Source organism: Glossina fuscipes, unplaced genomic scaffold (assembly GCF_014805625.2).
Source record: "Glossina fuscipes isolate IAEA_lab_2018 unplaced genomic scaffold, Yale_Gfus_2 110, whole genome shotgun sequence".
Taxonomy (NCBI): Eukaryota; Metazoa; Arthropoda; class Insecta; order Diptera; family Glossinidae; genus Glossina; species Glossina fuscipes.
Genome location: NW_023998453.1, coordinates 1 through 18155, shown reverse-complemented (window position 1 = coordinate 18155; position 18155 = coordinate 1). Strand labels below are relative to the sequence as shown.

The window sequence follows — 18155 nt, the reverse complement described above, 5'->3', positions numbered from 1 at the left end:
CATGCCAATATTTCATTAGTATATCGCTTTCCAACACTATAAGTCAAATACAGCTGATAATCAGTCTGTCTTCTTTTTGTTTTGTTTATATAGATAAATTCGCAATTATTTCAATTCGTGTTGTAATTCTTAACATTTTTACTTACATAGAAACACAAACAAATGAAACTTACCCGCTGCCTACTAAGACCTAAGGCTTCTGAAGTTTTAACAGCTTATTTAACCCAATGCAATGAGCCTCCTTGGACTTCTTATTTTGTAATGGTGTGTGCTTGCCAACTTTTTTGAGTCTAAATTCATTACACGATGAAAGCAATTTTGTAGTTAAAAGATGTGAAGAACGATCAATGGGGTATGGCAAATTTCAATTGGACACTTGAATCTGGAACAAATTATCAGATTTTGCGGGCCACGTGTTTTCCTTTTATAAAATATCACTGCAGCAAAAAACAGCTGGAAGACTTAACAATCGAAAATACTTTTTTTAATTTTCTCAAAATTGTCAATTTAGGTAAAATTGAAAAAAAAAAATAAATAATTTAACGTGAACGTATAATTTTATCTTAAAGGTTTGCCAATGTTCTTTTATGGCTTGGCTGGAATATGTCTTATAAAACACACTGAATGGGTAGTTATGCCGAACGGTCACAAAGTACCAATATACTTTCTCTATCCAGAAGATAAAGGTTCAAATTATTAAATAAACAAGAAAGTAACTAATTTTCATTTTCTTTTTGTCAATATTCGATATTTCAAGGATAACTTTTTAAATATCAAATAAATTTCAAAAATATAATTGGCAAGTAATTTTTTTCCAGGTAAAGTAGATTACTGCGCTTTAGCCCTTCCTTGGTAACTTATAGGGTAGAAAAGTTAATTGTAGAAAACAGTTTTAGCGCCTCTTCCTACGCTCCTCTTAAGTGTTCTAACCATGTCCAATCTTGATATCTGTTTGTAGAAATCTTAAAATCGTATGCACAATGAAGGCAAATATATTCGTGTTTATAAATCAATTCCTGCTTATAGAATGAATCAGATATATTTTCAAAATTATAGAAAGACTACAAAACATTAGGAAAAGCTCCCTTAAAGCAAAAATAGATACGATAAAGATAAAAGTGGATGATTGAACACCGCCCCAAAATTTCTTATAGAACTTAAACATGTATATTGCAACAAAGCCAAATTGATTATCTTTTTGTTATAATGTGATGGAAGGTAGTTGCAAATGGTAGTTTTTACCTAAACTTACTGAGTTTGAATCGTGTATGCAGACTCTTTCCTACTTAAGAACATTTCGGAATTATTAGCCGCAGTTTAATGTAGTCGTTTGCATTGTTTCTAAATGAATTTATTATGAAGTTTTGTTTATTAATTTGATTGTTGCGCTATAATTTGGCAAACTTATTCTCATCTTATTACTTCACTTGATGCGTCAACAAAATAATTTTTAAAGCTTAATATTAATTTAAACAAGGTGGAGTTGTCTCAGTAAAATTGTCTTCAAAACCGAAAACTTCTAAAATTCTTATTAACATCAACTCATTTAAGAGGAAACAACGAATCCCACAATTGGAAACGATCCATAAAAATTCCACCGTTTATTTTCGTTAGATTGTCGCCGATTTCCAAATATTCCTTTTTACTGTCGGTGTACGTAGGCCACTCAAAGTTCTTCAGGTAGCTGTCTTTGGAATCGTTAGGGTTTCTAGCACGAAACAAATGAACGTTTTTGTATATTGAAACTTAGAAATACAATTAATTTACCCTCTTTTAGCAAATTCTGTCCACATGCGAGTTAGCCGCTCGATAATCTTATTTTCATGATCAGTTTTGCTAAACAATGGCGTTCTTACTGGCACATGGAAGAGATATAAAAGTTCATCGTGATGCATAGCACCTGAAAATTTTTAAAAAATATTTGGCTTTGAAAAGTTATTCGTTTGAATGTTCTACAAAAATATTACCTTCGGTTTGATTTGTGCTTGGATTTATAAAATGACTGTAACGGCCTTTATAGGTAAACAAATAACTGAAGACTGGCATATGTTTGGACACCATATCGAGAAAACGATGATATGAGTAACCAATAACACCGTCACTATAAAGTTGACCAAATTTTTCAACAGAGTCAGGAAAAACTAACGATTGATTATTTAAATATTTCTCTTTAAGCTTTCTGCTAATTAGACGCGATTTCTCTGTATTGGTTTCGTAGAGTAAATGTATTGGTGCTACTTTCTCAAAATCTTTGTTAAAGAGCACCCTTTCAGTACCATTACGTAAAATGTCTAAAAACGTTACTAATTAGTTACATTTCTTTTCCAAATGCATGCATACATAAGTAGATGCATTGAACAATACATACAATAGGCCACGTAGTGGAATTCATATTCGGTGATTCCAATGATTAACGGCACTTTGTTTATAGCTCCTTTTTCCATGATTTTATAAGGGTCTTCAGCTATGAAACGTTCCTGACCAAAGTCGGTTTCTATTACCGGCATCCAGTTGTAAATAGGCTTTCCAGCGTATTCAAACATTTCTCGAACAGTGTTAACAAAATCCGTCGTAGGTTTCTAAAGTTACTATTACAACTGTATATGAATATATATATCTAAGCTTACTTACGGTTTTGAGGCATGCAACCATATCTTTAATAGGCTTTTCGGGACAATTTAATAGCTGAGCTTGTTTCTGAGCCAATTCTAATTGATTATCTTTAAAATCAAACTGACCCAAAGGAGCAGAACTCATCATGATGGCACGTTGAAATAACCCTTTAGACATAGGTGACATCATATGCAGGCCTGTACTGAAACTGCCTGCACTGTAGCCCCACAATGTAACTGAACTACAATCACCACCAAATTTTCCGATATGTTTTTGAACCCAACGCAAAGCTACGACTTGATCTTTGAGTCCCATATTACCGGTTGCATCAGCTGTTCCAGTAGCCAAAAATCCTAAAGAACCCAAACGATAATTTAGTGTAACTAGGACAATATCCCGATCCATTAAATTCTGTGGTCCCGCAAAAATATCACTACGTCCTGATCCCGAATAGAAGCCACCAGGATGTAAAAAGACCAAAACTGGCTTTAAATCGTTTACGTCTCGTGTATAGACATTTAAACGTAAGCAATCCTCGGAAATAAGATCCATGCTGCCATAACCTTGGGGACATACAGGTCCATCCGTCGTAGCATCGTAGATTTGCGATTTCCAGGCTTCAATTGGTTGGGGACTTTGAAAACGCAATTCTCCTATTGGCGGCTTAGCATAACGAATACCACGAAAAGCCCAAAAGTGTTCACCTAATCGTGAAGTCATTTGAACGCCTTTAATTTCACCCAAATCGGTGGCAATGTGAATTGTTTGTTCACCTTTGCAAAACAAAGCAAAGTGTACAAACAAAATTGAGCTCAGAAGAATCATTAGACTTTTTTCTCTTTAATTTTTCTCCTCAAAGCTCTACCTACATTCACTCTGTTATCAAATGGGACTAAATATCGAAATTAATTTCTCTTACTATTTATAGAATTTTAAAGCATACGTTCAGATTAAAAAAAAAAACCAAAGTTTTTCTTAGAATTCCATCAGAAATATCAGGTAATCCATTAAATTATTTCGTTTACTTATAGGAAACTTTTGTAGTGAGTAGATTGATTACCATAATGCCTTTTAATTCAAATGTTCATAAATTCCTAATCGATGCCCTTTGGTGTATCCTTTTTGCCTCTTTGCAACATGCGGAAACAGGATATGGTTTATATCATTAGTTAAACATGTATTTTTGATCTTTATAAAATTGTGAATCAATTTAGACACATCCGTCCAAGTCATTAGTTATTGTTGACTCCTTGACGGTCGCAACACTGAAAGATTGATTTGTATGTTCTTAATGCAACTCTGCAAATCGAATGTGAAAAGGGTTATGTTGCTGGTACAAATACACACATTTATAAGTTAAAAGCTGTAAGAAATTAAAGCAATGTAAATTTTCGAGTTTCACTATTACATCGGTAAGATATCCATTGAAAACTTAGCAGAAATATTTTATAGAAGTTTTTAAAGGACACTTGTGTAACAGTGATCCAGTGAAAAGCATAAGATAAGAGAAAAAGAATAAAGCTTTGAAACTTCTGACGCGATAGCAATTCTAGATTCGCCCCATCATTCTATTGTTGCAAGTAATTTATTACTCGTTTTCTGGACTGAAATATTTGAAGTATTTTTGTCATTGGGTCGTCCTCTTTCACGTAATGCTGCAGTGTTTGATAAACTTTACATTGCGTTTATGTACTTCAGTTAAACTCACAAAGTGAAATAGACCCGCAATTGCTTCGTCGCGGTTGAACTTGAACAGAGCTCTTCCAAATTTGCATTAAGAATGAAATCGACGAACAAAACGTATAAGTAAAGCAACAATGAACGGCTTTATTTATGAAATGGCCCAATACTTACAATACGTGCGTAGGTATTTTCATTAAACATACGGGCAAACTAATATTAACTGTTAGAGATAAGAGGCATAATGCCACCTTTAGATGATCTACTAAAACCAACAAATTCTTCAAAGAGGTATGTTAATTTTAAGTAGGCTTTGGACTGTACGAAATCTGTCATCCAGAAGTAGCCATTAGAGGCTTTATAAAATATATAAATTTTCACATTTTCGCTTCCTCCGTCCAAACGTTTCTCTATTCAGCTGTCCATCTGTCAATGCGTTTATCGTCTCTTATGCCTTCTAGAGCATTACTTGATGGATAGAATGCTTAGAATGCTTAAACAAAAAAAGTAAAATAATGAATGAGAAATATTTATGCAAACCCCTAAGGTCAGTTGATTTCGATCAGAAAGATGACACGTTCATAGTTAGTAAAATATATCATTTCTTCAATGTGTTGTTTTGAGACGATAACAGTTGTGGTACGCTCCTATATAAGGCCAGTTAATTCCGAATGACCCGCATTTAACAAAATATTTTAAAATTCTCGTATTTTGAGATAATGACTATAAAGATTCGTCCTAAAGTGATTGCAACTTTCCTATGTGCCTTGCACGGGTCTGCTTGTGATTACATTTGGTTCTTTATGATAGCTTTGTTATTTAGCCTTATTTCTTAGAATAGCTTTTAGCTGATAAATTAGTTACGTTACGCACACCATTGTGACCGAGTGTTTGGAAGAAAAGATTTTCAAGAACGTTTTCTGTGCAGAGTTTTGCAATACGTAAGGAATTGACTATTCACTTAAGGAGTAATATCAGCCTAAGCCCCCTAAAAATAGTGTGATTTTTCCAAGTTTGTATAAAAATGTGAGAAGATCTACTGATATGCAGGTTTTTATATAGGCATATACGAAATAGGGACCAGATAAGTCTATAAAGAAGCTGTTGCTTGTTGATACGGCGGAGATGGCAGCATAATTCACTTTTCGTTTGCTTTATTAGAAAAAATATTAACAGATTGCACATATAAATTTTGGTAGAGAATAACGTTATAAGCTTAATGTGGGTATTAGTTGATATCTTTTCAGTCAAGTCAAAATTTTAGATTAATTTTTGCCTTTCTTTTTGCCTTTCTTTTTTGTCACGTAAGTTAAGAAGGGTCCCTTGGGCAACACATTAATTAAGTTCAAAAGCTATTCAAATTAAAATGAAATTTTGGTGCAGAAGATCTTCGAAGTTCAGCTCTTAGTTTTTATCATATAAAAAAGTTTAATTAGATTAAAAAAAAAAAAAAAACTCAACGTCGGTGGATCGATTGTCAACATATTAAAGAGCTAAATTGTATTCTAAACGAAAATGTGCGTTCATTTTTATTTTATAAGATATTTTTCTTATTGTCAAGAAGATAAATCGATAAATTTTATTTATTTAAAAACACAAATATCGCCTCAAGAAAATGTATAGTTTATTATTAGCCGTTCTATAAAGCGACTTAACTTTGTTGACTTATCATAGTTATTATAACAGATGCATTGACAGATGTATATTCACTTTATTTACTATATACGCACACATATTCAGTTCAATTAAAAATGGGGATTTCCGAAGCAATGAGATTTTAATGTGCGAATAAATCGGTAGTTCAAGTACACTATTTTGTGTTTCAAGCTGCCTAAAAAGATGGACATAGGAGCAGAAATTATAACCAAACCCTAACGACGGTATGCTTCAACGATTAATTAGCGAAACACTTGGGATCTGAGTAGCGCGGGAAAGATTCCGGGCATATCATCTTAACACAAAAAATTAAAGCCGTACAAGTTAATCAAAAATGTCTTTACTCTGAAAACTTTTAGCTGCACATTCGCACACTCTTATCAGAACGATTGCAAACAGGTGCTTTCCCGTACGCTCTCTTAATATATATATATATATATATAACATCAACAAATATTATTTAGCTCATAATTCGTTTAAGTTGTTCGCATAGCAGTGATACTTAAAAAAAAAATTTTGTACCAAAAGAAAAAAAAAAAACCGCAAATTGTAACTTATTTCTTTTTTGATAAAACAATGGTGTACTCTTGGCTTGTCTTATCGCTTTGGGCTGGATTATGTCGGAGCCAAGCAACAATTGAAGTTAACACGGATTTGGGCAAAATTAAAGGTCTTGAGATGACTTCTCGATTAGGTGAAAAATTTTGGTCATTTCGTGGCATACGGTATGCTCAAGCTCCCATAGGAGATTTACGCTTTCAACCTCCACAACCCCAGAACGCATGGAAACCTCTAGTATATGATGCTACGGCAGACGGGCCGATATGTCCTCAATTTACAACAGAAACAAGTGAAATATCTGAGGATTGTTTACGTTTGAATGTTTACACTAAGAATTTGAATGATAAAAAACCAGTTATTGTGTATCTGCATCCGGGCGGATTTTACTCGTTTTCGGCACAAAGCAAAAGTGTAGCCGGACCACAAAGTTTTATGGATCGCGATATAGTTTTAGTGACAGTAAACTATCGATTGGGCTCGTTAGGCTTTCTAGCCACCGGCACTGCTGAGGCTGTCGGCAACGCAGGACTTAAGGATCAAGTAATCGCTTTACGTTGGGTCCAGCAACATATACGAAAGTTTGGTGGCGATTGCGACTCAGTTACTTTGTGGGGCTATAGTGCCGGCAGCTTTAGCATTGGTCTGCATATAATGTCGCCCATGTCTAAAGGTTTATTCCATCGTGCCATTATGATGAGCGCTTCACCGTTGGGCCAATTCAATTATCAAAATAATCAGTTAAATTTGGCTGAAAAACAAGCACGTTTACTCAATTGTCCAGAAAAGCCTATTAAAAATATGGTGAAATGCTTAAAAGCGGTGGGATTTATAGAGTTTTTTCAAAAATCATTTCAAAAACTTTTTTCTCATTCCATTTTTTCGCACTAGAAACCTACTATGGATTATGTTGATACCATTAGGGACATGTTTGAATTTGAATGGAATCCGGTACTTAACTGGGTACCAGTGATAGAGCCTGATTTTGGTCAAGAGCGCTTCATAGCCGATGACCCCTACAAAGTTATGGAAAGTGGAAATATTCATAAAGTACCCCTAATCATCGGAATCACTGAATACGAATTCTATTATTTAGCCTTTTGTAAGTGCAACAGAAATAAGGATTTATCCGATATATGATCACTATACCATACACCATATGGGAAATGTATAAAGCATGTGAGAAATAATTTTATATAGTATAGAAAATAGTCCGCGGTAGTTGCGTCGAACTGAAATGGAAGTGAGAAATAATTGTGATACGGATATATTATATATATATATATATTATATATATATATTGTATTGGAAATTGTGTAAAATCGCCAACGAAGTGGGACGACTCGTTGCTCTTTTATAATACTTATCGAGTCTTAATAATTTTCTAAATCGATTTAGGCATTTCTCTCCGCTTGATGTCCGCCCACGATGTAATCTATGGTATCTTATAACAAAAAATATGCAAAAAATTGTTGAAAATTACTTTAGCCGTGGTTTACGCTTTAAACACCCTTCTCATGCAAAACTTTTCCAAACTTTTCTACGACCACGAATTCCTAATTTGCCCTAATTTCCTAACTAGTGTATAGTAGTGGCCAAAACGGCGTAGGATATTTGTATTGGGGTTTTACTCATCCGCAAAGTTTTGACTTTTCTCTTTTGCTTTCAGACACTTTACGTAATGAAACTCAACGTGAGCGCTTTAATGCAGATTTCGGTACATACGCCCCAATTTATTTCCTATACGAACGTGAAACCCAGAAATCTTTGACAGCCAGTGAAGCTTTTCGCAAGAAATATTTTGAAAATCAACCTTTAGTTTATCCAAATTCTTTGGAAAGATTCGGTCAACTGTACAGTGACGGCCTTATATGCTTCGAATATTACAGATATTTGCATATGATTTTAAAGCATGTACCCGTCTACACTTATATGTTCAATTATAAAGGACGTTACAGTTTCTTTATAAATCCGGATACCAATCAGACATACGGTATAGCATAATTTATGCATTTTTTCGTATAGTTTAGTGCAAAGAAAAACGTTTAAAATTTCGCTGCAGGTGCTATGCATCATGATGAACTTTTATATCTTTTACATATGCCGGTTTTGACACCGCTATTCACGAAAACCGATCCTGAGAATGATGTCATTGAACGTCTAACTCGCTTATGGTCAGAATTTGCGAAAAATTCGTACGTATCCTCGTATATATCAAGTTTATTATATAAATTCTCTTGGTTTTTTTTTTTCTTGTTTCTCTAGCGATCCTAATAATCCTAATGACGTTTACTTAAAAGATATAGATTGGTGCCTGTATACGGAGAAAGACAAGAAGTATTTAGAAATAGGTGACGAACTACAATTAAAATCTGGTGGCATTTACACCGATCGTCTTCAGTTATGGAATTCTTTGTTTCCTTTAAAATAACTTGTCCTATCAATACTTGTGCAAATGTCCTCGAAATAAAATAATTATTCCTCCATAAAATTTAGTTTATTTATTCCTCTAAAGGGCTTTCTCTTTAGTACGTTGCCTGCAGTGATACATGTAAGCACTTTCTTAAAAATACACATTTTCCTAAACAAAATCTGCCTTGATAAGTTACAAATTGCATAAATATTTTGCAGTAATTAATGAGTGGATATGGGAGTGGAAAGAGAAAACCTCTTGAGCTTATAATGTAAACTAAATTGTCTATAAATCTGAGAGAGGGTTTTATTCTATTTATGTCCTTCTGTTTGGAATAGTCACATAGATTCGCCTAGTCTTAATGGAAAGAGGCGAACTGCAGCGTTCAGTTTTATTCAACAAAAGTCAATAATTCAATATGGTTCTAAAAGAAGAAGCTAAGAGAGAAAACAAAGCTATCTTCTGCAAAGAAAGTTACTTTTAAAGCTAATTAAATTTAATTTTTTATTTAATCTTTTGCCTTGTAATTTATATGAGGAATGGGATAGAACGAAATATAGCAGCTGTCCATCAGTTTGTCTTTGATATATGTTTGTGCGAACGTGCCTTAACACTCGTTAGTCATAATTCTTTTCTTTTTTTTTTTTTTGTTTGTTTAGAGATGGATTGGACCAGTTAAGTTAATGTTAGATCCATAATCCAGAAACGCAGTTGAGAGCGATTGATGAAAAAATTTAAGCATAGGTAGACTGATGTGGCAGAGTGTTCGCATAATTCAATTATCGCGCGCTCAACAGACCCGGCAATTACATAAAAGGAGTAGAGTTAATGGTTTAGCTGTAAATTCATTCACTTCAAGGCTAAAAATTCTGCAGTGAAACCCTAGAGATGCCATCAATTTTGCCCGACGTTTCCCCTTGACAGTAAAATTTCGAAATGCATAACGCAACTAACGATTTGAGAAATCGTAAGATCAATCCTATTTTAAACGCAGCCATCCAGTCTTCTGGGTTTTCTTTCCTTCTCTTTCTGCTCAATTTATTTACAATTATTTACAGGATTTTCACACGTCTCGTCATAATTATCGATTAAAAGATGAGCAATTGTTGCACTAAAATCTGTTAAACAACAAGGGGCATCGCAATGAGGTATATCCAATTCCTTGGGGAATTTATCGTCGCTGTTATAATAATAAACGATCTATTAAATGAAGCGAAAAGAAATCATATAAAAATAAACCAATTACAAAAATTTGATGTTTTTCATACTGACCTTAACTTCGAAATCGTCTGTGAATAGGGAATTGTGGTGCAATTCGAATACTAAGGCGGAGGAATATTCTGGCAATTTGGCTGTTTGATCGAGGATACCCAATGAATTCATTACGTTAACTAGGGTAATATCGTGACCTGAATAAAGAAAGATTTTTCGATCTGGATTTAAGTTTCTCCGACGCTTATCAATCATATTCGTATGAATTTCCGTTAGAAATGCACCGCCTTTTACTTTTTTCATTAGATTACTCTCAGTAAATAGTACATAACTACGTTCGGCCAATGGTTCTAACCGTTCCGGGTGTATATTCTCAGCCCAATCTGGCAAAGCAAGTCCAGCTTCGCTCTCACCTTTTAATGTATTATATAATAATTCGACATCTAGCACCGAGCTGACATTCTAAAATTGTTTTATCAAAATTAACAAAGAATTATTATTAAAGTTTGCAATAATTAAGGGAGTTGTAAGTTCCCTAGTTTGATAAAACGGATAGATAGCATTAAAATACTGCAAAACATGATTCTAAATCGTACAAAATGCAAGATGCACCTGCATTAAGTCCGCGCGTGATATACGTAACGTACCCTCCTTCCATAAGAAGAAACGTTCAATTTTAGATTTCTATGTCAATTTTCAGAATTTTTAAAATTTGTATAAAAAAAAATGTTTTTAAGCAACACTATAGAAGGCATCGCGTCTAACTGTACTGCTTGGAAAGAGTGCACAAAGTGACGGTGTTTCCGCTAAACTAAGGTGTTAAATTAAAAAAAAAAATATGTTTTTTTTATCATTTTACCATATTTACTAACCCGACCGGTATGTTTGCTTAGTAAGCCATATAAAGCGGCGTTATCTTCATTAATTTTTTTCAAATCTGCCGGTGGATACTTATAGAGCTTTTCTAGAATATTATCATATTTCGAGCAAGGTTTCTTCTGAGCCAATAGCTGAAACGATAAAATGATCGCAAATGAACGGTCGTGGAGAGCAAAACCAAGCTATTTTTACCGTATCTTCAGATCGTTTCAAAGTGTTAACCGCTACTGGTTGCCATTCTATGGGCAAAGGATTATTGTGTTCTAAGGGCGGCATAAAACCAGCGAGCAAAGAATTTGCGCTCATCACACATCGTTCGGCAGCTGAACTCAACACTCTTACTTCCTGTTGGGTGTATAGACCGTTCGGCGGCAAGAGACGATAATAACGCATTCGTAGATTCTTACCCAGATTATAAGCCTGTAGACTTCCTCTCTGAAAATATTATGAGTTTAAGTTTTCTTTTGCTTCATATTGTAAGGCAAGTACCTGAGTTAAAGCCCCCACGCCTCCGGACCAATCATGAGATATATGCGGATCATTTGGATAAAATTGACTCGGATTTTTCTCACCATGTCTGAAAAGCTTATAACAAAATTAATTGAATTAAGACATTTTTTTAACATTTTTTTCACATATTTTCTTTTATTTATTTTCTTTGTTTTGCTTTATACATATAAGTTACGTTTCACTTAAAAAATGTGTAATTCGAAATAAAAATTTTTATATGTAAAATTCTGCAAATCGAAACCTTAAAATGTTTAATACTAGTTATGAAATCGAGTATGTATAAAATGAGTAGAATGTTGAACGGGAGTTAAATGTTGTAGGCTTACAATTGATATCATGCGTAGATTCCTTAGACCTCTTTCATCGTTAGTGTCGCCGAAAACAAAATATGCCATCAATACCGTACACAAAGCACCGCCCAATATAAGCACCGAAATTTTGGTGCCTCGTCTTGATTTACAATCAATATTAACCATTATTATTACTACTTAAGCTCTTGTTTTTTTTTTTTTTTTTTCTTCCTTTGTTTCTTCTCACGTCATTAATGTATCACTCTTATTTACTTTTCATTTATTTACACGAATTTCACAAATTCATCTTTTTTTTCTAAAAATATCTTAAGATTATTGAAAACATTTTCATGCGTTTTTTTTTTTTGTGTTCAATTTTTTATTTCCTTGTATTTTGTTATAATTTAATTGGCGCTTCTATCGACCGCACCGTACTGTTTAAGAGACCCAACTGAATGCAATGATAAAGCTGTTAGCCTTTGTGTATCGCTCTTCATTTTTGAGATTCTATTTATATTTAATAATAACAAGTGAACAAACAGTAAAGGAGAAACACCTAATAAAGCGTAAGCCGCACCGTCGGTTAACATTTGTTTACGCTATGAGCTTGTTAATATTAAATAAACAAATATATTTATTGGACATGCACATTTTAGCATAGAAACGAGGTCCATACAAAAAGTGCGTTTGTAATCTGAAATGATTATATATTAGATAGAAAATCTTTAAACTATATATCGTGTTACGTTAAGGTTCGCGAAGAACACCTCTTGACCAGCTTTATTCAATGGACGGGAATCGAATTTACCTTTGTTTCATATAACTGCTCAGCGTAATAGCAAAGATGTAGCTTCGATTGTTTTGCGGAGATGGGGTGAGCTTACGAAAAAATTTAACTGGGGAAGCATACTGTTGTTTCATTGATAATTCAAGCTCAATTCTTCGGTAGCAGTGTTCTTCAATTCTTTCGATTTCTTTTTCGTTACTTTTCATGAGATGTTTATTTAGGAGGTGGTTTAGAAGTAAATCGCATATGGTCCAAATTTAGATTTATTAAGTCAATTTTTGGGTCGAAACGCTTCGTTCGACTCTATTCGCGTCGCAAACTAGATGCTGTTAACATATGAAAATTTACTTTCGGTAGAACCCTCTTATGCGAAAAATGGAACAACGTGATCAAACTTTTATCATAGCTCGTTTATAGCTAAAAAGAACTATACTTGGCCAATTTTTGTCATAAAATAGTGTTGCCATTACGTTAGGTCTTATTTTTTGTAAGTAAGATTACATGGCTAAAGAGTGTAAAATATGAAATGTTTTCATCCAAATTTTTCACGTTTATTTAGTACATCCATCGATTCTTATTGATAACTAGTCAGAATAGCGGCGGTTTTTTTATATATATGTACATACATATATATATCAAACAAGACCAAGTTCTATGGAAGTCCAGACCATCTTCAATATAATAATGCATTGGACCAAAACGGGATTTCGTACTAAATTTCCGAAATTAACTTTAAAGCTCCAATTATTAGGTTAAACAGCAAAAATTCATTGTTATTGGTGCCGGATAGACAAGTTCACAAACAATAATTGATGTGTAGTGTGTAAGTGATAAATTCATTTAAAACAGGTTACGTTGAAAAAATAAATATTTAGGAAAATCTTTAAATAATAATTTTTTCAATCGACTTCGTAGATAACAAGCGTTTTGTTGCTGGACACAAAAACAGACGTAAAAAAAAAAAAAAAACAACACAACGCAAGCCGCAGATATTTTTCACCATAAATAACTTTTATATCTACAACTGAGGGGATGATGATTATCGTTTAAAAGAGAAGCACATTTTATACCAGATGTGTTTATAATCAAAACTTAAAATGAAAACAGAATTCCCTTTATTTATATCATGAGCTAAAAATGTGATTATCATTCTGCTTATAAATTTATATTAAGATCCTATAACGAGATATTGAAGCGATTGAGTCACAATTTTCCCACTTGCTTGTCTGTTTCTTTTCATTCTCAAAGTTGCAAAAATCCAACAAGAAAACAAACACATTAGAGCGTAGTATATATAGGACAGTTCGTCTGTTAAATACTCTGCACTAATTCACTTGAAATAAATTTTTGTTTATCTTTCTGATAAAATACTTAAACTTATACCTTGTGTCCATGTGAAGGCACACTTATCATGATAGTCTTTATGCAGAAGAGGTCCGAGGCCGTTAACTGATGTCCTTTGAGTATATTTTCCTCACAAATTTTCGTCATAAAGCACGTGTGGACGGCAAGTGGCATGTAGACTCCAAATTTATCAACTTGCTATTATGAGGCAATTTTCCCCATAAATTATTAAAAAATTAATTTTTTTTTGTCATATGAAAAATAGGGTTCAAAGCATTCGTCATTGGGCCTAAACACTGTAGTGCGCATAAAACTTGGTTAAAATACGTTAAAAATCGCGAATTTTTCGTATATACATCAACATTTTTTAGATCTACACGGATAGAAATCGGACAGGCTGGGGGAGACGCAGACAGAGAGATAGACAGACAGGCAGACTGATCATAGATAGATAGGCCTAACACAGTTAATTTCAAGAAAATTATCTTGAATTGATAGCTATTCGAACAGGTGCCCCTTTTTTGTTAATCCTTTGGGATTTCGCTTACATCCGCTTACGTACTCAATGTACTTAAAATGCACTTTTCTACAATTGGTGCACGCGTAAAATGAATCGAATCAAATAGGGCGTATGCAGGTTTTACATTTGTTTTCTTTTAGAATAGTCGCAAGTATCGTACATTTTTTAGAATATTTTCATAACCGTTCTGTTGTTATATATAGGTAAAATGATATCGTAACATTGTAAAGTAAAGGCAGCAACACAATCATAATTCGTGAACTTCGTTTTAAAAATTTTTATTTGCATGGTTTTTTCTAAATGCTGTTTGCATCAATTAATCGGTGCGGTGCGGATATATGTTTTGTCTATAGTTTTATTGTACATTGAGAGAATTTTAATTGATCATAGATACATACATTTTTGTCCTTTTTTTTGTTATTTTCTTATGGTTTTAGTTAAGTGCACATAATTCGCCAGACAAATTGATCTGTTGTTGTATATTTTCATAGGGTCCTCGATGTTATTTTCCATCATTTTCAGCAGGCTCTTCTACTATATATCCCTCTTTAACTCGATAAATGTTAGGATAACCTCTCTTAATACGATCATGATTGTTGTCAGATGTGTTTAATGTTCTTGTAGTTATCAAAGCGTTCGCTATTTCTTCCCCCGCTTCAGTGTCATCGGAGTCATCGTAACGTTCGCGTTTGTTGGGACTAACGGCATCATCGTCTTCTTCTTCGACTGTTACAATCCGATTGTCTACATTATCATCGATCTTGTAATAATGATAAACGATCTCAGTTTGCAACGGCAAAGGAGGGCGAGGCACCTGTAATTGATGCTCAAAGTCGCTCAGATAGTAGACTCGACCGTAATCATCAACCACGTAGGTGGCAGCCGTGCAATACGGATACCATGGTTGCAGGTAAGTACAAGTGTATGGAGTGGCACGACGAACCACTTGTGGTATAGAATAGCAACCTGGACGATAGTACACATAATTTTCGTAACTATCCGTAGCTGAACCCGATATCTCGGCATCCAATAGAGCACGTTTACGAGACATAATTTTTTTCCTCTTCTTTCTTCCTTTCGAAGTCGAGCTTTGCTTATGACAATCGTGATGTTATCCTTTTTGCAATTCTTTCTCAACACACACGCACGCACAGCCACTGTTAAGAATCCAATTGCTCTATAGGCGGTTCTATTGGCTCCAATTGATTCGCGATATTTATGCAAATACGTAGATAAAATGTATGAACTTGCAATTGACGCATCAAATAGAAATTTAAGTATATCTCTAATATCATCAAGTGCTTAACATAGAAAATCGTTTAACAAATATAAAATGCACTATTACACGTTAAGTATATAATAAAATGTAATTGAATATAAAATATATATATATATATATATGTATATATATATATATATATGTATATATATTTATTTGTAGATATATAAAAATATGTCTTCGGGATTATTGGATATATAGCTCTGTGTAATTTCCAACGATCTCAATCAATAAATATTCTGACACCGAAAAAAATTTTGAATTTGCTTGCAACGGATTTTGATTTAAAACAATTAGACGACTTTGACAAAAAGTAAAAAATTGTTTGATTTATAATTCAGAGAGTAAGTTTCATAAATAAACCATGCCATAACATATATACATAGACAAAGAGTTGCATCTGCATTAAAAATTTTCTAAATTTGATGTCGATGGTCGCAAAGCTCCCCGAAATGGCGCAATCGCAAAAATGAAGATAGCAAACTGACATTAGTCAAAAACGTGCCTTGATTGATGAAGAATCCAATTTAAAAAAAGTTAGTATGAGCTGCGTAAATGCGCAATACGTACAGAAGATACGTAATGAAGAAAAGCGACAAAACTTTGAAAAAGAATCGAACATTTATTCTCATATCATTATCTATAAATTTCGATTAACCAAAATATTTCTGAAAAATTGTTACCGAAATGTATAGCAGGACAATCTTCTTTTGGGTGCAAAAACCAACCCGTGCCAGAGCTGCTCGACTATTCTCGCTGCAATGCATTTCTTACAGTTTAATCGTAATACTCGTAATATTTAGATTTGGCCCAATCTTTGGTAGTGTTCACCTAATACGTGTGCCGTTCGGGAAACGAGCAACGAGCTGAGTACCGACAACAGCAGTAATTTGCGATAGAAGGATAAATAATTGCTCTTTTTTCATGTGGTTTTTCTTTATTTGGAATTATTCATTGTCACGTAATAGACGGAATAATTTTAGAATCGCTTTCGAAATCAAGTATGATCGATTATTTTTAATATTTATGGAATTTTTTAGTAACCATTTTTGTACTCACCGCTGAAGAATGGGGTATACTCATTCTGCTTTTTGTCATTACAACAAAAAACTTTCGATCGGAATAGTTTTTACGACCGTTTTTGTCGGCCTTGGATGAATGATGGATGGCGACGTATTGTACATCCTTGCTAGTTTCGAGACTATTATTATACAAATCACCAGCGGATTTGCAATATCCAAAAGGAAGCTTCAGAGACCCTATAAAGCTGATGTTGAATTGAGTAAGTCGTGCTTGTGCGTATGTGTGTTGTTGGTCGCAAAAACGAAAATATAAACTTCAAATTTGGTAGAAACGTCGGAAGATTTTGCACGCAGGTTGATTTTGAAAATGGGAAAAATTGGTCAGAGCAGAAGCCGACAGGGGGGCGTAAGCTGAACGCAGCTCCGTCTATTTTAACACAAATTTTTGGGTTTACACGCTAGTCAGAAGTTACAAAAGTTACAAGTTTGATAATTTCCAAATTTACTTCACGAAACAGTCTGTTAAATAGTAAACACTAATTAAACTTTTTTTTTTCATATATTTGAGGTCTTAAGCTTGTTTATCTAAGACAAAGAAGACACAATCCTCGGAACTATTTTCTACATTCCTCAAAAGAAGATATAATATCTGCCTAAGAATAGGTCAAATGAATATTGTAGAAATTGCGATTAATATTTTCTTAATAATACCATCGACATGGGCAATAATCAATTAAGAGTGGAATGTGAAAAGCATAGTGGACCCCCCGAATATACCTTTCTTACTTGTTTGAATGTGTTCCTTAGTTTTGTTTCTTTTTGCGAGTCGAATAAAATATTTTTAATCTCCAACGAATATACACCCATCTGTCTGCTCGATGGTAAGGAAAATAATCGCAAAGAACAAATTTTTGCTGGATAGTGGAAAGCGGTAGCGTAGTTAATAACTAGTTTTCTACCTATTTCATGGTTCATGAAGCAGCATTAATACATACGTGACTAAATATAAATTTCCTTTCGATTTAAACGATTTTCCGATCGATTCGTACTTGAGCCAAAAAAAGTCAGCGTAATGAAAATTCTTCATAACATGTGGAAGACTGGAAAACTGAAGACGTGCTGACATCAATTTAGAAAACCATGTTGAGTCGATTGGTTTAATAGAAATAGGACGTTTTTGGCAAAAAAGCGAAAATTCCATTTTCTGCGATTTGGGACGATGGTACCCCTTACGTTTTTGGCAAAAAACCGAAAATTTAATATTTTGCGATTTAAGACGATGGTACCCCTTACGTTTCTGGCAAAAAACCGAAAATTTCATTTTTTGCGATTTAGGACGATGGTACCCCTTACCTTTTGGGCAAAAAACCGAAAATTTCATTTTTTGCGATT

At 33.8% G+C, this 18155-nt stretch overlaps 4 protein-coding genes across 4 annotated transcripts; 2 read left to right on the top strand and 2 right to left on the bottom strand.

The window, feature by feature from the left end:
- The first annotated feature begins 49 nt into the window (after nucleotides 1-49).
- On the top strand, nucleotides 50-8797 carry LOC119638838 (uncharacterized protein C15orf61). Its single transcript, XM_038035882.1, has 4 exons — nucleotides 50-264; nucleotides 325-511; nucleotides 570-712; nucleotides 8773-8797. The coding sequence occupies exons 1-3, from the start codon at nucleotides 163-165 to the stop codon at nucleotides 698-700; spliced, it is 420 nt and encodes a 139-aa protein (XP_037891810.1). The 5' UTR covers nucleotides 50-162; the 3' UTR covers nucleotides 701-712; nucleotides 8773-8797.
- LOC119638835 (esterase FE4-like) lies at nucleotides 1481-4554 on the bottom strand. Its single transcript, XM_038035879.1, has 5 exons — nucleotides 2632-4554; nucleotides 2369-2579; nucleotides 1968-2291; nucleotides 1768-1900; nucleotides 1481-1708 (listed from the first exon to the last, which is right to left on the bottom strand). Exons 1-5 carry the CDS (start codon nucleotides 3436-3438, stop codon nucleotides 1543-1545), a joined length of 1641 nt encoding a protein of 546 aa, XP_037891807.1. The 5' UTR covers nucleotides 3439-4554; the 3' UTR covers nucleotides 1481-1542.
- LOC119638836 (venom carboxylesterase-6-like) lies at nucleotides 5249-8865 on the top strand. The gene is made up of 4 exons (XM_038035880.1): nucleotides 5249-7329; nucleotides 7399-7609; nucleotides 8177-8500; nucleotides 8570-8865. Exons 1-4 carry the CDS (start codon nucleotides 6526-6528, stop codon nucleotides 8770-8772), a joined length of 1542 nt encoding a protein of 513 aa, XP_037891808.1. The 5' UTR covers nucleotides 5249-6525; the 3' UTR covers nucleotides 8773-8865.
- Nucleotides 8866-9924: 1059 nt separating this feature from the next.
- LOC119638837 (lysosomal acid phosphatase) lies at nucleotides 9925-12151 on the bottom strand. Its single transcript, XM_038035881.1, has 6 exons — nucleotides 11848-12151; nucleotides 11501-11596; nucleotides 11204-11446; nucleotides 11005-11142; nucleotides 10193-10594; nucleotides 9925-10120 (listed from the first exon to the last, which is right to left on the bottom strand). The coding sequence occupies exons 1-6, from the start codon at nucleotides 11995-11997 to the stop codon at nucleotides 9959-9961; spliced, it is 1191 nt and encodes a 396-aa protein (XP_037891809.1). The 5' UTR covers nucleotides 11998-12151; the 3' UTR covers nucleotides 9925-9958.
- Nucleotides 12152-18155: the final 6004 nt, after the last annotated feature.